This window comes from Capra hircus, chromosome 23, assembly GCF_001704415.2.
Source record: "Capra hircus breed San Clemente chromosome 23, ASM170441v1, whole genome shotgun sequence".
NCBI classification, from domain to species: Eukaryota; Metazoa; Chordata; class Mammalia; order Artiodactyla; family Bovidae; genus Capra; species Capra hircus.
The window spans coordinates 22,290,189-22,307,240 of record NC_030830.1 but is presented as its reverse complement, the minus strand read 5'-3'; the positions used below and the strand labels follow the sequence as shown (position 1 = coordinate 22,307,240).

Below are 17,052 nucleotides of genomic sequence, written 5' to 3'. Positions count from 1 at the left end.
CCATAAGAGACTGCAACCAACCAACCCATCCCCCAAATCATTTGGGAATTTTTTTTAATCCTTTTATTCTTTTTTAACAAACGGCCCCAGGGATAGGGGACGAGGGGAGGGGAGAGGAGGGGAAGCGAGGCACCAGCCCCACAACCCTTCCCCACCCACCCCTTTCCCCCTTATATATTTATAATCTATATACAAGCCCCGGGGGGTGGGGGGCAAAGGGAACTCCCTCAGCGGGGTGGGGGCAATCCAGGCTCCTTGTCCCCTCTGGACCCAGGCTCCTCTGCCCTTCGGGATGGCCCCTCTCGAGAAGGTGGCCCTGTCCGCTCCCAAGGCTTCGGCATCCAGCGCAGGGCATCTGGTGGGGAGGCCTGGGGGGCGGGCACATGTGGAAGAATTAAGTCAAACAGGGAGGTCAGGGATGGAAGAGCGGGAACTCGGGGAAACTCAACTCGGACTTGTGCCTACAAGGGTTTCTCCTTCACCTGCTGGTAGAGGTCGATGCGCTGTGTGCGGAAGACTCCGCTATAGGTGGAAGGTGGGGCCTTGAGACGGGAATTGAGGCCAGAGAAAGACCTGGAGGAAAGGTATTTGAGGCAACCTTCAGACCCATCTATGGTCCCCAAAGAAAGTAAATCCTTGGGGATGGATGGGCAGTCTGCACCCCCATTCCCTTCTCTTGCCTTCCAGATGGGGGAGTCCGTGATGACCCAGGTCCCCCAAGGTTGCTATTCAGTTTTCGATAATCCTGGAACGGCTTCAGTTCTACTGGGTGCAACTGAAGGAAAAAAGACTCATGAGCATCCTGCCTCTCCACGTCTTCATCCTGATACTGAATCCTTACCCCTGAGTCTCAGGGTTCCCTAGCACTTCAGCTCCTGTACCTTACCTCTGCTCGCCCCAAGCTAGGGCCGAAGGGCCTGGCAGGTGAAGGCAGCACCCGAGTAGCAGGAGCAGGTGGGGGCCGCACAGCCAGGCTGGGCGGCTGCAGAGGAGGGCCCACAGGTAACAGAGAGAGGGGGGGTGGGGCAGGAGGCGGCGCTGGTGGCAGGGAGCCAAAGTTCACCACAGGCAGCTGTGAGTCCACCATGGGCAGAAGCATCTGTAATGAGAAACATGGGAACGTGGGAGTGTGTGTTGGGGGTAGGGAGGAATGTCAGAAAACCAGCAAGAGTCCAAACAAGCAACAAAAAACGCTATAGAGTTGGAAGGCAAAGTGCACAAAGGGGACTGGGAAGATAAAAGGTACCTGCTGGGCAGGGGCCCCTGAGGGGAGGAAGCCGCTTTGGCCACCAGGCTGCAGAGGAGCCGAATAAAAATCTGAGGGGGATGGCAGATCCTGTCGCACCTGTTGGGGAACAGGGAGGACAATGTCAACTCCCCCCAAGCACCCTACTCCTATCCCTAAGCCCAGCATCCGGCCGCCTCTCACCTGAAGCAAGGGTGGGTCTGGCAGAGGGCTAGGGCAGAAGGCTGGAGAGTAGAGGAAGGAAGGTGGAGGGTAGAGAACCCCTCCAGCCGGCAGCTTCCCCAGCTCTGTTGCTTGCAGTGCAGAGAAATCCAGAAACTGGCCCTTGACAGCTATCCCCGAGAGCAGTGCCGAGGGTGGGGCTGGGCCCGTGGGGAGGTACAGGGGCTGTGATCTGGAGGGAAATTGGGTCAAGGCGGAGAAGTATCAGGAACCAGTCAACTCCTTTAGTCTGAAATGGAAGTCCACCACCCTCCAGGTACCCTAGAAGTGTCTTCCCCTTCTCTCTTTCCCTGAACACAGTTCCATGTCCTTCTGAAATAAGTCTTACCTGTAAGGGTGCAGTGAGGGTGTCCCAGGACGGAAGCCTCCACTGTTGGGATGTAACTGAGAGTCTATGGCTCCTCCTGAGACCTGCAGGAAAGCAAGAATGGAACAGCTCCAGTTTTCCTGGTCAAGAAAAACTCACCCACCCCACCCACTACAGCAAAAGCAGGAAGAAAAATTTTAAAAACTGCAAATGGGAAGGGGACAGCAGACAGAGAGGGGTCCTTGAATAGGAGGCAGGACCCACCTGAGAACTGGGAGGCCCAGGGCTGCCATAGAAGATCTCCGGGTACAAGCGCTGGCCTGAGGAGCTGGTCTCAGGGCCACAGTGCCCAGAAGCCAGGTTCTTGGATTGTGGCTCAGCTGAGGCAGAAGCACTGGGGAGCAGCTCCCAGTCTCGGGCCATGGGAATGGCCTGGGAAGGAGAAGTCTCGTCAAGAGGGCCATCTGTGCAACCTGGATGCCCAGGTCACTCCCAGACACTCTCCTCCAGGTGTCCAAAGCCTGTCATCAAAACCTCATTCTCCCACTTACCTCAGTAACTGATCCTGTTAGCTCCTTCTCTGCTTTTAAACTGTCTCCCACCACCAGGCACAAGTCTGAGTCCTGTGATCATGAGGCAGGGGAGATGGTCCATGATTCAGACACGTGTCCTCCCCCACTTCCAGTCCTTCCCCTCTCTCCACCCAAGCCAAGACACCCCGATCCAGTCCACACAGACCTTATCACTGGTACCAAACTGGACTGGAGGACCAGGTCGATGGGACGGCCGGAGGGAACCAGGCTCTGGACCTCGGTCTGTACGCTGCAATCGTTCTGTGCCAATGGGCCCAGGGGGCAGAGGCTGCTCCCGGGGCAGCTCCTGAGTGGGGCAACACAGTGAAGTAGGGGCCGGGGGAGGAAAAGGAAGCTCAAATCAGCACACACAGGCAGAGGAAAGGGGAGACAAAAGCAAGGCCAAAGTCCCAGAAACATTCTTCTTATCCTTTCTTGGTCATTTACCTTTCTGTCCCCATCATGGGGGGCAGGTGGCCGTCTCCTAGGAGGTTCAGAGGGTTCAGAGCCAGGTGGACCCTCACCAGCGACAGCATTCAGGGGTGAGGGGCCTCCAGGTCGCTTGGGGGGCCCCTCTGCTGCCCCCTTGAGTCCTCCATCAGGGGAACTTCGCTGGCTGCAGGGACCTGATGACACCTGAGAATCCCCACTCAGGTCCACCCCACTGTCAGACTGACTCATCTGAGAGGAGTGGAGAAGGAGTTAAGTCAGAGCAGGAAGCACCCCAATACCTGAATGAGGTACACACATAGACAAACTATAGAAAGGAGACGACTATGTGATGGAACAGCCCCACGCTCATCCCAGGACAGTTGGGCAAGTAGGGCCGGTACTCAACATCCCAGCTCAGACACTCCCTCCCTCTCTCACTCACCTCTGTGCCAGCCACATCCTCAAAAGGACTCAGGGGTTCCATCCAAGGCTCCATGGAGCCAGGCTGGTAACTCTTTCGGCTAGTGGCTGGGAAAGCACCAACATACAGAAGTGAGAGAAGACAGTTCTACGCTCCACCTTGCTCGTAAGTCCTCTAACACAGTCCTTCCTTTTCAGCTGAACTCACCAGTATGTAAACGATTCCAGATGTGAGGGGTCAGGGCCTCTGTTCCTGCATCTCTGGACTCCCCCTGAGGGCCTGAGCCCTCGGGTTTGGGGCCCAAAAATCCAGAGCTATGAGGAGGTGGCAGTGATTCCTAGAAATGAGAGTCCAGAAACAAGACTGGGCAATGCATCAAGGACATAGAACCACATGTGTGGGGCAAAACAGGAGATACGAGAAATAAGCAGTGATCAACACTAAGAATTTGGGGTGAAAACACAATGGCAGAAATAGGAAAGAGTGGAGAAAACAAATTTAGAGCTCTCAAAAGTGAGAGCAGTGAAATACTTCAACCCTTACCTCCTGCAGCAGCTCCGGTTTTCTAGGTGGCCGCTCTCGCCGTTTAGGGGGGAAGGGATTAACTCCAGCAGAGTCCCGGGTCGTCCCGCCCATCCCCCTCACCATCGGCCCTGGCTCCTCGAAATGGGGGTCTGGGGAGAAGGGGAAATTCATCAGCATCTGCCTTGACTATCACCAAACTGAGCTTTGCCCTCTGTACTCCACCTCCCAATCCTACACCCTCAGTACAGACACCCAGCACCATCACTCCTGGGCCACACACTTCCTCCTTCAACACCCTGGGAACCCTTAGCCCCTCCAGCTTACCTGAACTGTCGTCGTCATTGCTGGCCCTCTGAGGGTCATAACGGGCGGGGGGCCGAGGAGAGGGGCCTTGAGGGGCTTGGGGAGGCCCAGGCTTCGGCCTTGGGTGCCCCACTGGCGCAGCTGCACTTCCCTGGCGGCTGCTGAGCTGAGCCAGAGCCTGCTGGATGCCAGCAGGGTTGCTGTGGATAACTTGGTCCAAGCGGAAGACCGCAGAACTGCTGGGGGGAGGGGGAGGCAGAGGGAGCCCTGGGGGACGTTCCTCTGGGGGACGGCTGAAGAGAACAAAGAATCAGCTCCAGTATTTACAAAACTGTTACCATTTTCCCTACAACTCTCTTCAACCTGTTCTCTGTGCTAAAATCCAGGTGTTTCTGGAGAACTTTTTTTCTGGCCGCACCACCCAACTCCTGGGATCTTGGTTCCCTAACCAGGGATCAAAGCTGAGCCCGGACAATGAAGGCGCAGAGTCCTAACCTTGGGACTGCCAGGGAATCCTTGTTTTCCCACATTTCTAAGGAAATTTTACTCGTACAGGTGCACAAAGGAAAACAAGGAATACGGGTGTTTCCGATGCTGTCCACTGCTTTCCAGCCACGTCACCTAAACACAGATCCCTGGTGCCCTAACAGCTCACTCCATGTATTGACCTCCATTCCACTGCATCCAACCCGGCTTCTCTAACAGGTTTTCTCCCCTCCCCCAACCCAACAACTCAAAGGAATAAACTTAACCACCTGCCTGTACCCACCTTCGGTTCTTGGGAGAGGGCCAGCTCCTCTTGTCCCCTCGCCCTGGGCCGGCCCTCCCTCCAGGACCCCCGCCACCTCCTCCACTGCTGCCACCACCACCGCCAGACTTGTTGCTTGGGCCTGGGCGCCGGTTCTGCCTCTCCATGCCAGGTCGCTGACTCGAAAAGCTCCGCTTGCTCAAATCCTTAGCTCTCTGGCTCAGATCTCCACGGGACATGGTTGAGATGCCTGGTCCAGCACCACCTCCACTCCCTCCATGAATCCCCACAGCTTTGGGGGTCAGCAGTGCTGGTGGCGGAGCCTCCTTGTCCCCCCGCCGCTCGCTGGCAAAGTCGCTGCTCTCAGAGGCCGTCTCCCACTCCTCGTTGGCTTGGTCCGAGTTCTGGTTTGACAGATCAGGAGACTTGGCCGCTGCCCGGCGAGGTGGTGGGGGCACCGCTACTGTCGTGAGGGCCTCCTCTGACCCGGGTGTAGAGGTTGGAAGAGCTAGGGAGGGCTTGCTCTCAGCTCCCCTGGCAGCATTCTCTCGTTCCTGTTTCAGTCTCCGGAAACGAGGTGGTTTGTCCTGCTGCTGAGCCCTCCCGTGTCGTCTCCTTCTGGGCCGCTCCCCGTCTTCCACACCCATGCCTCCATTGTTGCCTCCACTGCTGCCTCCTCGGGCCATAGGGCACAGAGGCCCCGGGGTCAGCTTCTCTTTCAAAGGCTCCTTACTTGGTGGCATAGGACCTGTTGGAGGCTTCTTTGGAGCCAGGGACTTGGTTGGGGGGCTCCAGCCAGGGCAAATGGGGGGAGGGGGCCGCCCACCCCCTCGACCCCGACGGGATGGCACCCCTCTGGGAGTAAAGACTCGCCCACCTCGGGCAGTAGAAAAGCGGGCTGGGGCTGGTGAAGGGGGTGCTCCTGATGATGGGGGAACAAGAGGGACCTGCGTAGGTACTCCTTCCTTGGGAGTGGGGGCCTCCTTGTCCGAGGGAGCCAGGTCACTCTCGTGGGTCTCACTGCCTGTCTCTGAGCCCCGCTGCCGGCGCCGTTTGGGGATTTCTTCATACTCCGAGCCCTCACTCCGTGTCTCACTGGCAGTGCGGCCTCGGGGAGGAGGATGGTTTGGTCCCCCTGTCCCACCTCCACGTCCATCATCTCCTCGAAACTCTCGGTAACTGCGGAACTCTCGGCTTCGGGCTCCCCGCCCCCGTCCCCCATAGGTCCCCCGAAAACCCCTCCCTCTGGCAAAATATTCCCCTCGGCCCCGACCCCGGCAAGAGGTAGGACCCACTCTTTCATAGGAATAGTCCCTCCTAAGCCTTGGGGCAGGGGAAAGATTCCCACTGGGTGGGGTCTCCTTGGGGCCAGCTATCTTCCCCTTCACTGTCTTCAATGGGTCTGGCTTTGGAGCCTTGGGGGTTTCATCCCCCTGTTCGAGGGGCTTGGGGTTGGGGGGCAGCTCTTCAACTTTTGCAGGCGGTGGGGGTTTCTTTATCGGCCCGGCCCGGCGGGGAGGGGCCCCTGACTCCTCTGGAGGGATCCCACGACGACTGCTGCCTGGGCGTGGGCCCCAGCGGGTCTCCGTGCGGCTCTCTCTGCGAGGTGGCGGGGGGCCTTGGCCTCCAATTCCTCGGGAAGGTTTTCGACCAGTTTCTGGCCCCGTCAGCTGTGGAGCCTCCTCCTTGGGGGTTTCCTTCTTGGGTGGTGGAGCTTGCATCTTGGCTGCCTCCTCATTGCCTGGGGGCCAGGGGAGTGGACGGGGCCCTGGGGGAGCTGGCTCCTCCAGAGGAAAGCGAGAGATTGGGGGCCCAGGGGCTCCATTCTCAGGAAAGCCTGGATAACTGGCCAGATAGGGTGGTGGAGGAGGTACTGGAGGGGTCTCGCTCCTGAAGAGGGAGACAGAAAAGATGGAAGTAAGTATCTCAAGAGAAGGAAAACGAACTAGGTGGGGAAACAGAACACTTTATTATTATGACCCAAACACTCCTTTCATGTTTATTCCTATCGCTTCACTAATAATCCAAAGTACCTATTCTTCTAGATATGTTTGCTAGAAACCCTTCCGTTTCTCTACTCACACTCACCTCATCCCCTTCTCATCCTCATCAGCAGCCTGGCGCAGTGGTGAAGTAAGTGGGCGGGGGTCAGCAGGTGTGGTGGTGAAGACATCTCCTACCCAAGCCAACTTTGGATCCACTGGTGGGGTGCCCCGATCCCGTAAGAGGGGGGGTGCGTGGCGCTCAAATGGCTCTGAACTTGAGCCCCCACTGTCTGAACGCTCCCGGGGAACTAGGCCTGAGAAAACCAAACAGTATGAGAAAAAGTATCGTTTTTATGTTACAGGCCCTCCAGCCCCCAAAGCACCTCCCCAGTTCAATCCCCCACATCAGTCCGGTCAATGTCAGTGCCTCCATCTCCTGGGAGACAGTGCCTGCTCTCCTAAAACATGGTGAACCACTCAGCTTCCCTACAGATCAGTCTATCAATCCCTCCACCCAGGGGAATCTTGGTGTAGGGGCATCCCTACTTTACTCCTGCAACAAAAAGTTATCTCAGGAGTGCTAAGCTCACCTCGATTGGTTGCCCTTCATCCCCATAGCAAGATGAGGATACCTACTTCCCAAGACTAAGGGGTCCCCGACGCCCCACCTCGTTTATGGTGCCTTACCAGAGGGATGCACACCAGGAGGGTAGAAGTCCAGAGGGGGCCGGCCTTGGAGGAGCCGAGGGTCCACATAAGGAGGAATCATCATCCAGCGGGGATCAAAGTTCATAGGGGGCATGGGCGGGGGCCGGCCCAGAGCACCTGGGTATAGGGCCTTGGGGGGCGGGGGCGGAGCCTGTGGAGCTGGCACGGCCCCCATGGTCACAGGCTGCGGTGGTGACGGGGGCACTGGGGTAGGCTGGGCAGAGCCCTGCTGATGCTGCTGCCACTGCTGCTGCTGTTGCTGCTTCAAAAGCTGCTCCTGGGGAAGGACAAAAGGGAGTGAGATGCATCAAAGGACCAACCAGAACGCAGGACTAGCAAAAACAAAACCCACACTGATGCGACACTTGGACCAGACAGAAACTAGGGTGACTCAACGGAGACAACTGGTAGAGGGACCCAGGAAGTAACTTATGGGTAGGCTAAATACTGAAACCAAACAGAGAAGCAGCCCTTAAGAGAAGTAATTTAGTTTCACCTGCTGCTGCCGCTGGAAACGAGGAGGCAATGATTTCTGATATTTGGGATAGCCCAAGCCTTGGCTGGGGGGCTGCCGGGTGGGACCAACTCCATCACCCTTGGGTTCCACCTTTGGGGCTGGGGGTGTGGCAGGGGAAGGAACCTCTTCTGGTGGTTCAGGACCCTCTTTTGAGGGTACTTGAGGTTCCACTGCATTGAAAAAGAGATAATCAGAGCGATCTAGTCCATCAACAGATATTCCATGAACACCCCATAATTTCAGCACTCACTTCTAGCAGCCCCTCTAACAATAAGACCATCCCATTTAAAATCCACAAAAACACTTCAAGGTCTCTCAAAAGCTAACGGTGGTGGCATTAATTTCCCATGAAATCATCAAAAGTAACACTTCCTTCACCCTTGCTCCACTCTAGGCCTATAGGGAAGTGGTTTTAGGTTACTACTTATTCAGGAGCTCAGCTAAGAAAACCTTTCCCCCTCAGATGTCCACAGAAGCATAAAGATCCATTTCACCCATACCAGTGACAGTCCAATGAACCGAAACTGCCTTTTATTTCCTTTACTCACATCCTTACCACCTGCACCCTCAACCCCAAGCAGACAGAAGGTCTACCCATCACCATCTCCATCATACCTGCACTGGCTTCGAAGCTACCACTGCTGGGGCTACTGGCGCTGCCCCCACCACCCACTGTGGTGGGAGCCGGAGCCACACCTGGAGTGGGGGTGGACTGGGCAGGAGAGGACTGTGCCGGCTCTTCTGGTTCTTTTTCAGGTGTCGGAACTGGGGCCGGCGGAGGAGCTGGAGGCGTGGGGAGTTCTTTGGGGACTGCAGGTGGTGGAGCGGGAGCAGGAGGGGGAGCAGGTGGTGCAGCAGGCTCTGCTTTGAGCCGCTTGTCAGGTGCCCCAAACTTCTCATCAAGTCGCTTGAGCTTCTCGGCACAGGCTGCCCTGCGCTCCTCCTGCATGCGCCGTTCCTCCTCCTCTCGCCGGCGCCGAGCCCGCTCCACAGCCAGGGAGATTTCAGAAGAAGACTGCTTTCGCCGCTGCCGCCAAGCCTCATCCTCATCTTCAGGTGCTGGGGGCTTGCAGGGAGGCCCCCCGCGATCCTGTCAGTGGGCAAACCCAGCAGGGCCAGAGGTGTCAGTTACTATGTTTCTTACGATCTCTTTCACAGACTAATCAACTGTCTCTAGCTGCGGGTACAAAGACCAGGCCTTGGGGTTGATGGCCTCTCATGGTAGGGACAAACTCATCATCCTCATCTTTTTTTCTTATTTTTCAAGACCCGAAGACCACAGGTGTCCTTGTTTTTCCTAACTAGCATTCCAATTTCTCTCTTCACCCTAACCCGCCTAACACCAACGATGTTCCAAACCTTTTCAGATATGCTCCACAGCTCTACACTTACTGCAGCCCATTTTTGGCCCTCCCTCCAGCTTCCTCTTATTACTGCTGCTTCAGTCAGTCAGCTGAAACTAGTCTCCCCAAAATGACCCTCTCAACCCCTCATTGTAGACACTCACTGGGTAGTCCCCAGGGGGGCCCCAGTTCCCGGCGGGGCCTCGGTGGGGTGGGGGTGGGGGAGGCTTTGGGGCAGGAGGCCCCGGCTCTGTCTCTGGAGGCCGAGAGGTCTCTGCCCAGGCCGTCTTGGGAGGGGGCGGTTCGCTGCCGGGGGAGTTGCCCTTTTTGCCATCTGCTTCAGGGGGCCGTTCCTCACCAGCAGCTGACTGGGACTCCTTGCTGTGAGTAGACCAACAGTAGAATTAAAATCAGCTGCAACCCAGCTCCTTTAAGAGTCTATTACCGTGAGACAAACAGCCCCTCCACCCCCCAGAGAGCCCTAAACTCACTGGCCCTCAGCTCCCTCCTCATCGGAGTCTCGCCCGTCTTCCTCATCGCTGAACTTGAGCTTCTCAGTGTAGTCAACCTCCTCATGGGCCCCTAAGGGGAAAAGTGAAGCATGGTAACCCAAGCATTCTGCTCTCCCATCTCGAGTATCACTACACGATTGGATGTGCTATCAAGGCCAACTGCCCTCTTCCCGCTGGCATCCAGATCCACCACGACTGTCAATTTCACTCCTCTGACTCCTCCTCCACCAGGATGCGGCTTTCCTCCAGGTATCTGCCCTATCCCTCAATGTCTATTCCCATAATGATCCATTGTTTTCTCATCAGATTTTGCTTTTTAAAACTGAAACACTTGGGAATTCCCTGGCAGTCCAGTGCTTAGGAATCCACACTTTCATTGCCAAGTGCCTGCGTTCAATCCCTGGTCAGGGAACTAAGACCCCACAAGCTGTACAGTGCGGCCCAAACCAAACCAAACCCCCAAAACAAAACTGAAATACTTGGTCCTTAACATCCACTTACCTGCCCAACCATCATCATTCTCCTGGTCCAACTGGTCAAACTCTTTGAGATTATCTTCTTTAAGAATGGAAGGCCGACCCACAGGCTCTACAAGACGCATTGGCGGCCCTGACCCTCGGGGGCCTGCCACACGGGGGAAACGGCTGTGTATGAATAGGAAAAGTAGAGAAGATAAAAGAAGGCTGGATTGTATAATCACAGACCGAGCCTCCTGGCTAGAGAACCATCTCCTCCTCAGCAGGCTTCCCCTGTCCCCAGGCACAAATCCAGACCTAGATTACTCACCTGGGCCCATCAGGGGTGGGGTATCTGTAAGGCCCCTGGGGTCCATAGGGCGGAGGGAACGGGAGATACGGGGGATACATCTGCAAGAGCCCAACAGTAGCCGCTTAGAGGAGCAACCCAACAGCCTACCACAGCCCTAAGCCTCTCATCCTCCCACCCTCCCAAACCTCTGCTATCCAGCTGTCCCTGCCAAAGACTAAGTTGTAACTCCTAACTCTAGCTTCCAGCACAATTAATCCAAAACAAGATATCCAAACTTACGAAGGGCGGCATCATTCCGCGGTAGGGAGGGAACTGGGGTGGGCCCGAAGGCTGCAGTCCACCCCGGGGATCATGGCCGTGATGAAGTTTGGAGTCCGGGCCCTCCAGCTCATCAGGGCCACGCCCACCTCCGTCCCTCCAAGTTGTAGAATCTGTATTTTGGAAAAGACAGAGTGAACACAGCTGAAACCAACGGGGAGAAAGATGAATAAGCCAGCACTTCGCTCTGAAATGGAATAAGGTGATGTCCTGGTCAAAAGGTGGGTTCCTAATCCATTCACTCACTAATAGCGGCCACTCACTTTGAGGGCGGAGGCTTGGTCCGGGCCCAGACGACTGTTCGGCAGACTCCCTTTCCTTGGCAGCCTTGTCCTGGTCGCCAGCCGCCTGCAGGGTCGGAAATTCCTCTCGAGAGAATCGTGACAGTAGGCTTGATGCCCTTCCACCTGTTGGGGTTGAGGCACAAGAGGGAGACAAAAGTATCTTTACTGAGGATGCACTGTGAAAGTGGAAGGCTCTGACAGGTACCAGATCCAGTTCTGCCTCCAAACTTACCCCTATGTATTAAGTGTTCATTCCTTAAGAAACAAAATCAGTTTGGGGATACCCACCTCTCACTTTCATATAAATCTGCGACAAATCTTGCTCACGTGTTTCCCAAGAAACCAAATATGTGATCTAAAATTTTGCGAAGAGTATGGGGACACTTTGCTCAAGGTATAGTGCAGGACTCCTGCCTACTACGATGCCCAAAGAGACCTCCTCAAACAGCCTTGCACTCACCATCTCCATGTGCTCCATGGGTGACGCTGGCTTGTGCCCAGGACTTTACCCCGCTTGGAACCGAAGGAGTGTTCTGGGGAAGCAGAGAGATAATGGTGACATGAGGAGGAGCTACCAGCCATTCTTGCCCCTGCTCCCTAAAAAACATCCAGTTTTTCAGATACCTCGGGGGCTGCTGGCGGTCGTTTCGATTGGTTGGAGGCAGGCGTCTGTGAAGCCGGCAGTGGCTGCGATTCCGGCTGCTGAGCGGTTGAGGCATCGGAACTGAGGGGATGGTAAGATGGGAAGGTTATTCTGAGTCTGAGACGATACCGGGTCCTCTGCTTCTCCAACTGGTGGAGGACATGAACCGAACCCAGGCCTTCTCACTACTTTTTACAAGTTTTAAGACAAAATACCACAAGCGCATCAAGCTTGCATAGACTGTCATCTGTTCTTCAAGCTTTCCTTTCGCCTGACAAAAAGCTAAAGGTACCATTCCTTAGTCATTTAACAGGAGTCCTGCAATAGGCAGGAGAGGGTCTTTCTACTTTGTCTCTGACTTTCATCTGGCCACGTTAGACCAAGCCCCAATTCATCCTGAAGTTCAAAGTTAAAATATTCCTAACTCTAGATCCCCTAGGTTTCCACCTACCTCTTGGGGTCGGACTGCTCCTGTTTGCTTGCCCATCCTGTTCCGTCTTTCGGCACTAGTGAGACATTGGGGTCATTGCCTTTGTTCTCGGCTTTCAGGCTTGGAAGGTTGGCTGGGGGTGGCATACGCCGAGCAATGGCAACTTTCCCAAGACTCTGTAGGCCATGTCGAGGGGCAACTGGAGAAAAGATGGGGAGAGAATGGAAAATGCCTCTAATGGGAAATCTGACAGCATCCTACCCGAGGCCCCGTTTACAGACATCCCCAACCTCTTCTCTTAGAAAGCTTCTCTCCCTTTGCCCTAGGCAATCTCTGAAATTCTAACAAAGAAGGCTGAAAGGCTTTACACTTAGTAATTCTTTGTGGGATGGTTGATCTTGAGCCTGCAAGGAGCAAGCTGGCCCTAGACTTCTCCAAGTCCACATTTCTTTGCCTCCAATTCTTACGTGTCCAAAGACAGGAAACCACAGACACGCCTTTGTAGGAGGATGCTTGTGTTCACCAAAAGCACAACGTCCCCTACGGGATCCAAGATAAAACTGGAAAGTCTCTAGTGTTCCTCTAACCTTCTGATATATGTATTACAGGTGTTCCCTTCAAAGACCTCTGAAATACATGACCCATTCATACTCATCCTCCAATAATTAGGAACATCAGTGCAGGACCCTCACCAGCGGGTTTCTGGATCTCTAAGGACTTGCCCTTATATGTATCAAACAGGTTGAGCGAGGAATACTTCTTTCCATCCTTCCCCTTGGCAGTCGGCCCCGAGCGATCGGACATTGCGCTGGAAGCTCATTGAGTACGTTGGGTCCTGCAGGCGCCTCCCCCAAAACGTGCCGGAGCCTGTGACCAGACACCAAGTGTTTCACTCCCTGCTCCACCAAGGGCCTCCCAATAGAAGCCTAGATGCTCCCTTTTATTCTTACTGGGGCCCAGATATATGGCCCTCTTATGCCTCTTCCTCCAGCCTATTCAAACACCCCAGTTCCTTTAAGCAACCATCATATCTTCTTAGTTCCCCACAAAGCCCATATGCCATATTCCCTCTTTCCCCCAGACACCCCTTACCAAGGAATCCCAAATAAAAATCCAGTGTCTTCCTAGTATAAACACTCTCCCCTTTGTGCCAGCCTATAAAGGGTAGCAACCTCATTATGCCCACAAGTAATAATCTCTCTCCATCAAACTCATTTCAGGTACCTACAATAAAAACAGCAAGTCCAAGCCCTAGAGCAAACCAGAGAGAGGCATACAGCTCCATCATGTAAGGAAGAGAGGTTTAGCTCTCCCTCATTAGACACCAGCTTCCTAAGTTTGCCCTGGGTTCTAGTTCCTGCAGTCTCCCTCCCATCCGGGGAGGTTTTGCAGGAAGGTATGCAGGAGTTTAAGGATTTTATGAGCTTGCTCAGCCAGACTGGGGGTTGGTGCCAGAGAATTCCTCAGGGAACAACTGGGGCACTACATACTCCCAAGCTACAGAATCAAGTATTTTCAATATTCCATCTTTTCCTACACTTGCCCCCATCCCAGCTCCTGGAAAAAAGTTTGTCTCCAGATGGAATACTGGTGGGCTCTGGTTTACCCTACATACACGTGGGTAAAACAAAGCATTATGGATCCACGTCAAGAACACCAAGTAACCATGGGGCCAAGGCTAGAATCAACTTCATTTTCCTACCCCCTACCCCATCAGCAGTCATTTCTTTCCCTGATTCTCCTTGCTCCCCAAGCCGACCATACTCTCCAACATCGGTTAGTGTTCCTGAGTGACCAGGCATTTGTTTGTAGATAACAGTGTAAAGGAAAGAGATAGGGAGTTGGTGAGATATCCAGACAAGACCGGGATAACTAAAATCAAGAACTTTAAGGAGATGGAGGTTGCTTTGGAGGTGTTTAAGGCCAGTCTTTGAAAATTTATGAAGGGAACGGGGATAGAATAATGAAAAAAACTAAATTAATAAGAGAATTATGAAAGCCGGTGGAAAATAATACACGTAAGCGGGAATGGCAGGAAAAGGATGCAGACCAAAGGGAGCAATGTCAGGAGACTCAGGAGAAAGGAGGAGTTGGGATAAAAAGGTGATAAGGAAGATGAGATGAAAAAAGCAGAGAAGATATTGAGGAACGTAGAAAGCACAGATGTGGGATAAAAGCAGGGTTCCAGAGTGGGAGTGACTGGACGCGAAGTGGGGAGTCAAAAAAGGGGGACTTTAGCGCTGGGTGATGGGAGGGGTCCACTATGGAGGAAAGAAGACTCTTGGGAGAGTAGGACAGTCAGGCGCGGCCCACCCCAGAGCGGCATTAAGGAAGGGGACCCATAAATAGGGGTGATAGTCCAGGAGCGCAAGGCGGGTGGGGAGTTACGGCCCAGGAGCCGGGGGGAGGGCTCCCCATGAAGCCAGAAGGTGAGTGGGTACGGGGAGGTTATAGACTCAGAGATGGGCTAGAGATGCGGGTCCCAGGGTGGGAGTATCGGAGGGGGAGGGGCAGGCAGGGCCCGGCAGCAGGAGGACAAAATGGCGGCGGCTAATGGCAGCTTCTCCTCCCCCCGGCCCGCCGCCGCCGCCGCCGCCGCCGCTGCCACCACCGCTCCCGCGCCGGAAAAGGGCGTTAGCATTCGGCTCGCCCAGACTCACCTGGCCGGGTGCGCGGGGGTCCGGGACCGGGGCCTAGGGGCCTCCCCGGGGTGGGATGGCGGTGGGGCGGGGGCGGATGGCGGCGGATGGCGCCGGGTTCGGCTCCTCCCGTCTCCCTCGCTCACTCCGCGGCTGGGCTCCGACTAACGGCCCATCCGGGCAACCGCCGCCCCCGGGAGCGCCCCCCCTCCCGCCTCCCTCCGCGACTAGACACGCCCCTTTATTTGCATAAAGGGCGGGGCGCTTTCTACCCTATCCCTCTTTACTTCCAGGGCTGTCCTTTTTTTAAAAAAAAAGCAGAGCGTGCGAAGCTGACATAAGTTATTTGCATAAGGAGGAGGGACTTATAGGCGCTAGGAAGCCGGTTGGCTGAAGAGGCAGGCTCCCGGCGTCGGCCGTTGAGACGTGTAGAGGGGGCGGGAATGCGGTGCTGGTCGGCCAGGCTGTTGGGACGCAGAATTTGCACGACGACTAGGGGGAGAAAGAGGAGGCGGAGCGTGCGTAGTGCGTTCGTGGAAAGATGGGAACGGACAGACGTAGAGACGCCAAGAGTGGAAGGAAACGATGCTAAGCCTATAGTACTATCCGCGAAGGAGAAGAGCTAGAAGACTGGGCGGAAGGGATTAGCTGCCGGAGGGCGGAGCTGACGTAACCAGGGAAGAGCTCCAACTCACGCTTATCTTCGCGAGAGGTGAAAGCATGAGGGGGCGGGGCCTTTATTTATTAAATCACGTCATGCAAATAAGGTAGATTGACAGGCCAATCCAAGAGTCCAGGGGAATGCATCACGGAACATAGGCAGTCTGTGAGTAGTTCTACTTATTTGCATAATATATGCAAATCGTTTGGATAAAGATAGGGTACAAATAACCTATTCCTCAAAATATTGGCAACTAATGACTAAGACAAGCATTTAACTTTATAATCTATAATTTTCATGAATATATTTATATATCTGATATTATTGACAGTTTCCGTTTACTTCATAACGGGTTTAATTCTGCGGAATGCAGTACCATTCCCCTCCTTTGTCTCCTATTACGTGTGTGTGTGTGTGTGTGTGTAGTCGCTCCGTGTGTGTGTGTGTGTGTGTGTGTGTGTGTGTGTGTGTGTGTAGTCGCTCAGTCGTGTCTGACTCTTTGGGACCGCATGGACTGGGACTACATGGACTGTAGCCTTCCAGGCTCCTCTGTCCGATGGAATTTTCCAGGCGATCTTGAACTGGGTTGCCATTTCCTACTCCAGGTGATCTTCCCAATCCAGGTATCGAACCCATGTCTCTTGCATCTCCCACACTGGCAGAGAGCCACCTGGGAAGCTCTGTTACTCGTGTGTGTGTGTGTGTGTGTGTGTGTGTGTGTGTGTGTTTCTGGCAGAGAGCCACCTGGGAAGCTCTGTTACGTGTGTGTGTGTGAGAGAGAGAGAAAGAGAGAGCACGCGTGCGTGCTGAGTGTGTGTGTGTGTGTATGTGTGTGTGTGTGTGTGTGTGAGAGAGAGAGAAAGAGAGAGAGAGAGAGAGAGAGAGAGAGAGAGAGCTTTCGCCCGCGTGCTGAGTCCTCCGACTCTGCAAACCCATGGATTTATTCTGCTCTAATCATACCCCCTACTTGTTCAGCAAATCATTCAACAGCTATTTTTTACCCATTGAGTATATATTAAAAAAATAGGGGTTTCCCTGGTAAAGAATCTGCGTGCAACGCAGGAAACCCAGGTTGGATCGCTGGGTGGGGAAGATCTCCTGGAGAAGGAAATGGCAACCACTCCATTTCTTCAGTATTCTTGCCTGGAGAATTACATGGACAGAGGATTCTGGCAGGCTACAGTCCATGGGGTTACAAAAGTCGGACACGACTGAGCGATTAACACACACGTAAAATAGATTTTTATTAAAGCGGTTTTAAGTTTACAGAATAATTGAGCAGAAAGTACAGAGAATGCTAGTATATTCCTTCCCCTACCTCAGTTTTCCCTATTATTAACATTGTGCATTAGTGTGGCACGTTTGTTACAATTGATGCACCAATGGTGATACATTATTTTTTCTTCCAGTTTTACTGAGACAGAATTGACACACAGTACTACATAAATTTAAGGTGTATTCACTCAGT

General features: G+C 54.2%; 1 protein-coding gene across 1 annotated transcript; it reads right to left on the bottom strand.

The window, feature by feature from the left end:
* PRRC2A (proline rich coiled-coil 2A) lies at positions 49–15,125 on the bottom strand. Its single transcript, XM_018038757.1, has 31 exons — positions 14,945–15,125; positions 12,977–13,151; positions 12,306–12,483; positions 11,836–11,935; positions 11,672–11,744; positions 11,191–11,334; positions 10,889–11,040; positions 10,628–10,707; positions 10,343–10,485; positions 9,821–9,911; positions 9,494–9,710; positions 8,602–9,076; positions 7,966–8,156; positions 7,449–7,746; positions 6,865–7,075; positions 4,798–6,666; positions 4,050–4,321; positions 3,744–3,874; positions 3,408–3,537; positions 3,222–3,307; positions 2,795–3,028; positions 2,514–2,654; positions 2,327–2,398; positions 2,040–2,207; positions 1,797–1,879; positions 1,430–1,640; positions 1,247–1,345; positions 887–1,099; positions 681–775; positions 483–573; positions 49–368 (listed from the first exon to the last, which is right to left on the bottom strand). Exons 2-31 carry the CDS (start codon positions 13,086–13,088, stop codon positions 228–230), a joined length of 6,501 nt encoding a protein of 2,166 aa, XP_017894246.1. The 5' UTR covers positions 13,089–13,151; positions 14,945–15,125; the 3' UTR covers positions 49–227.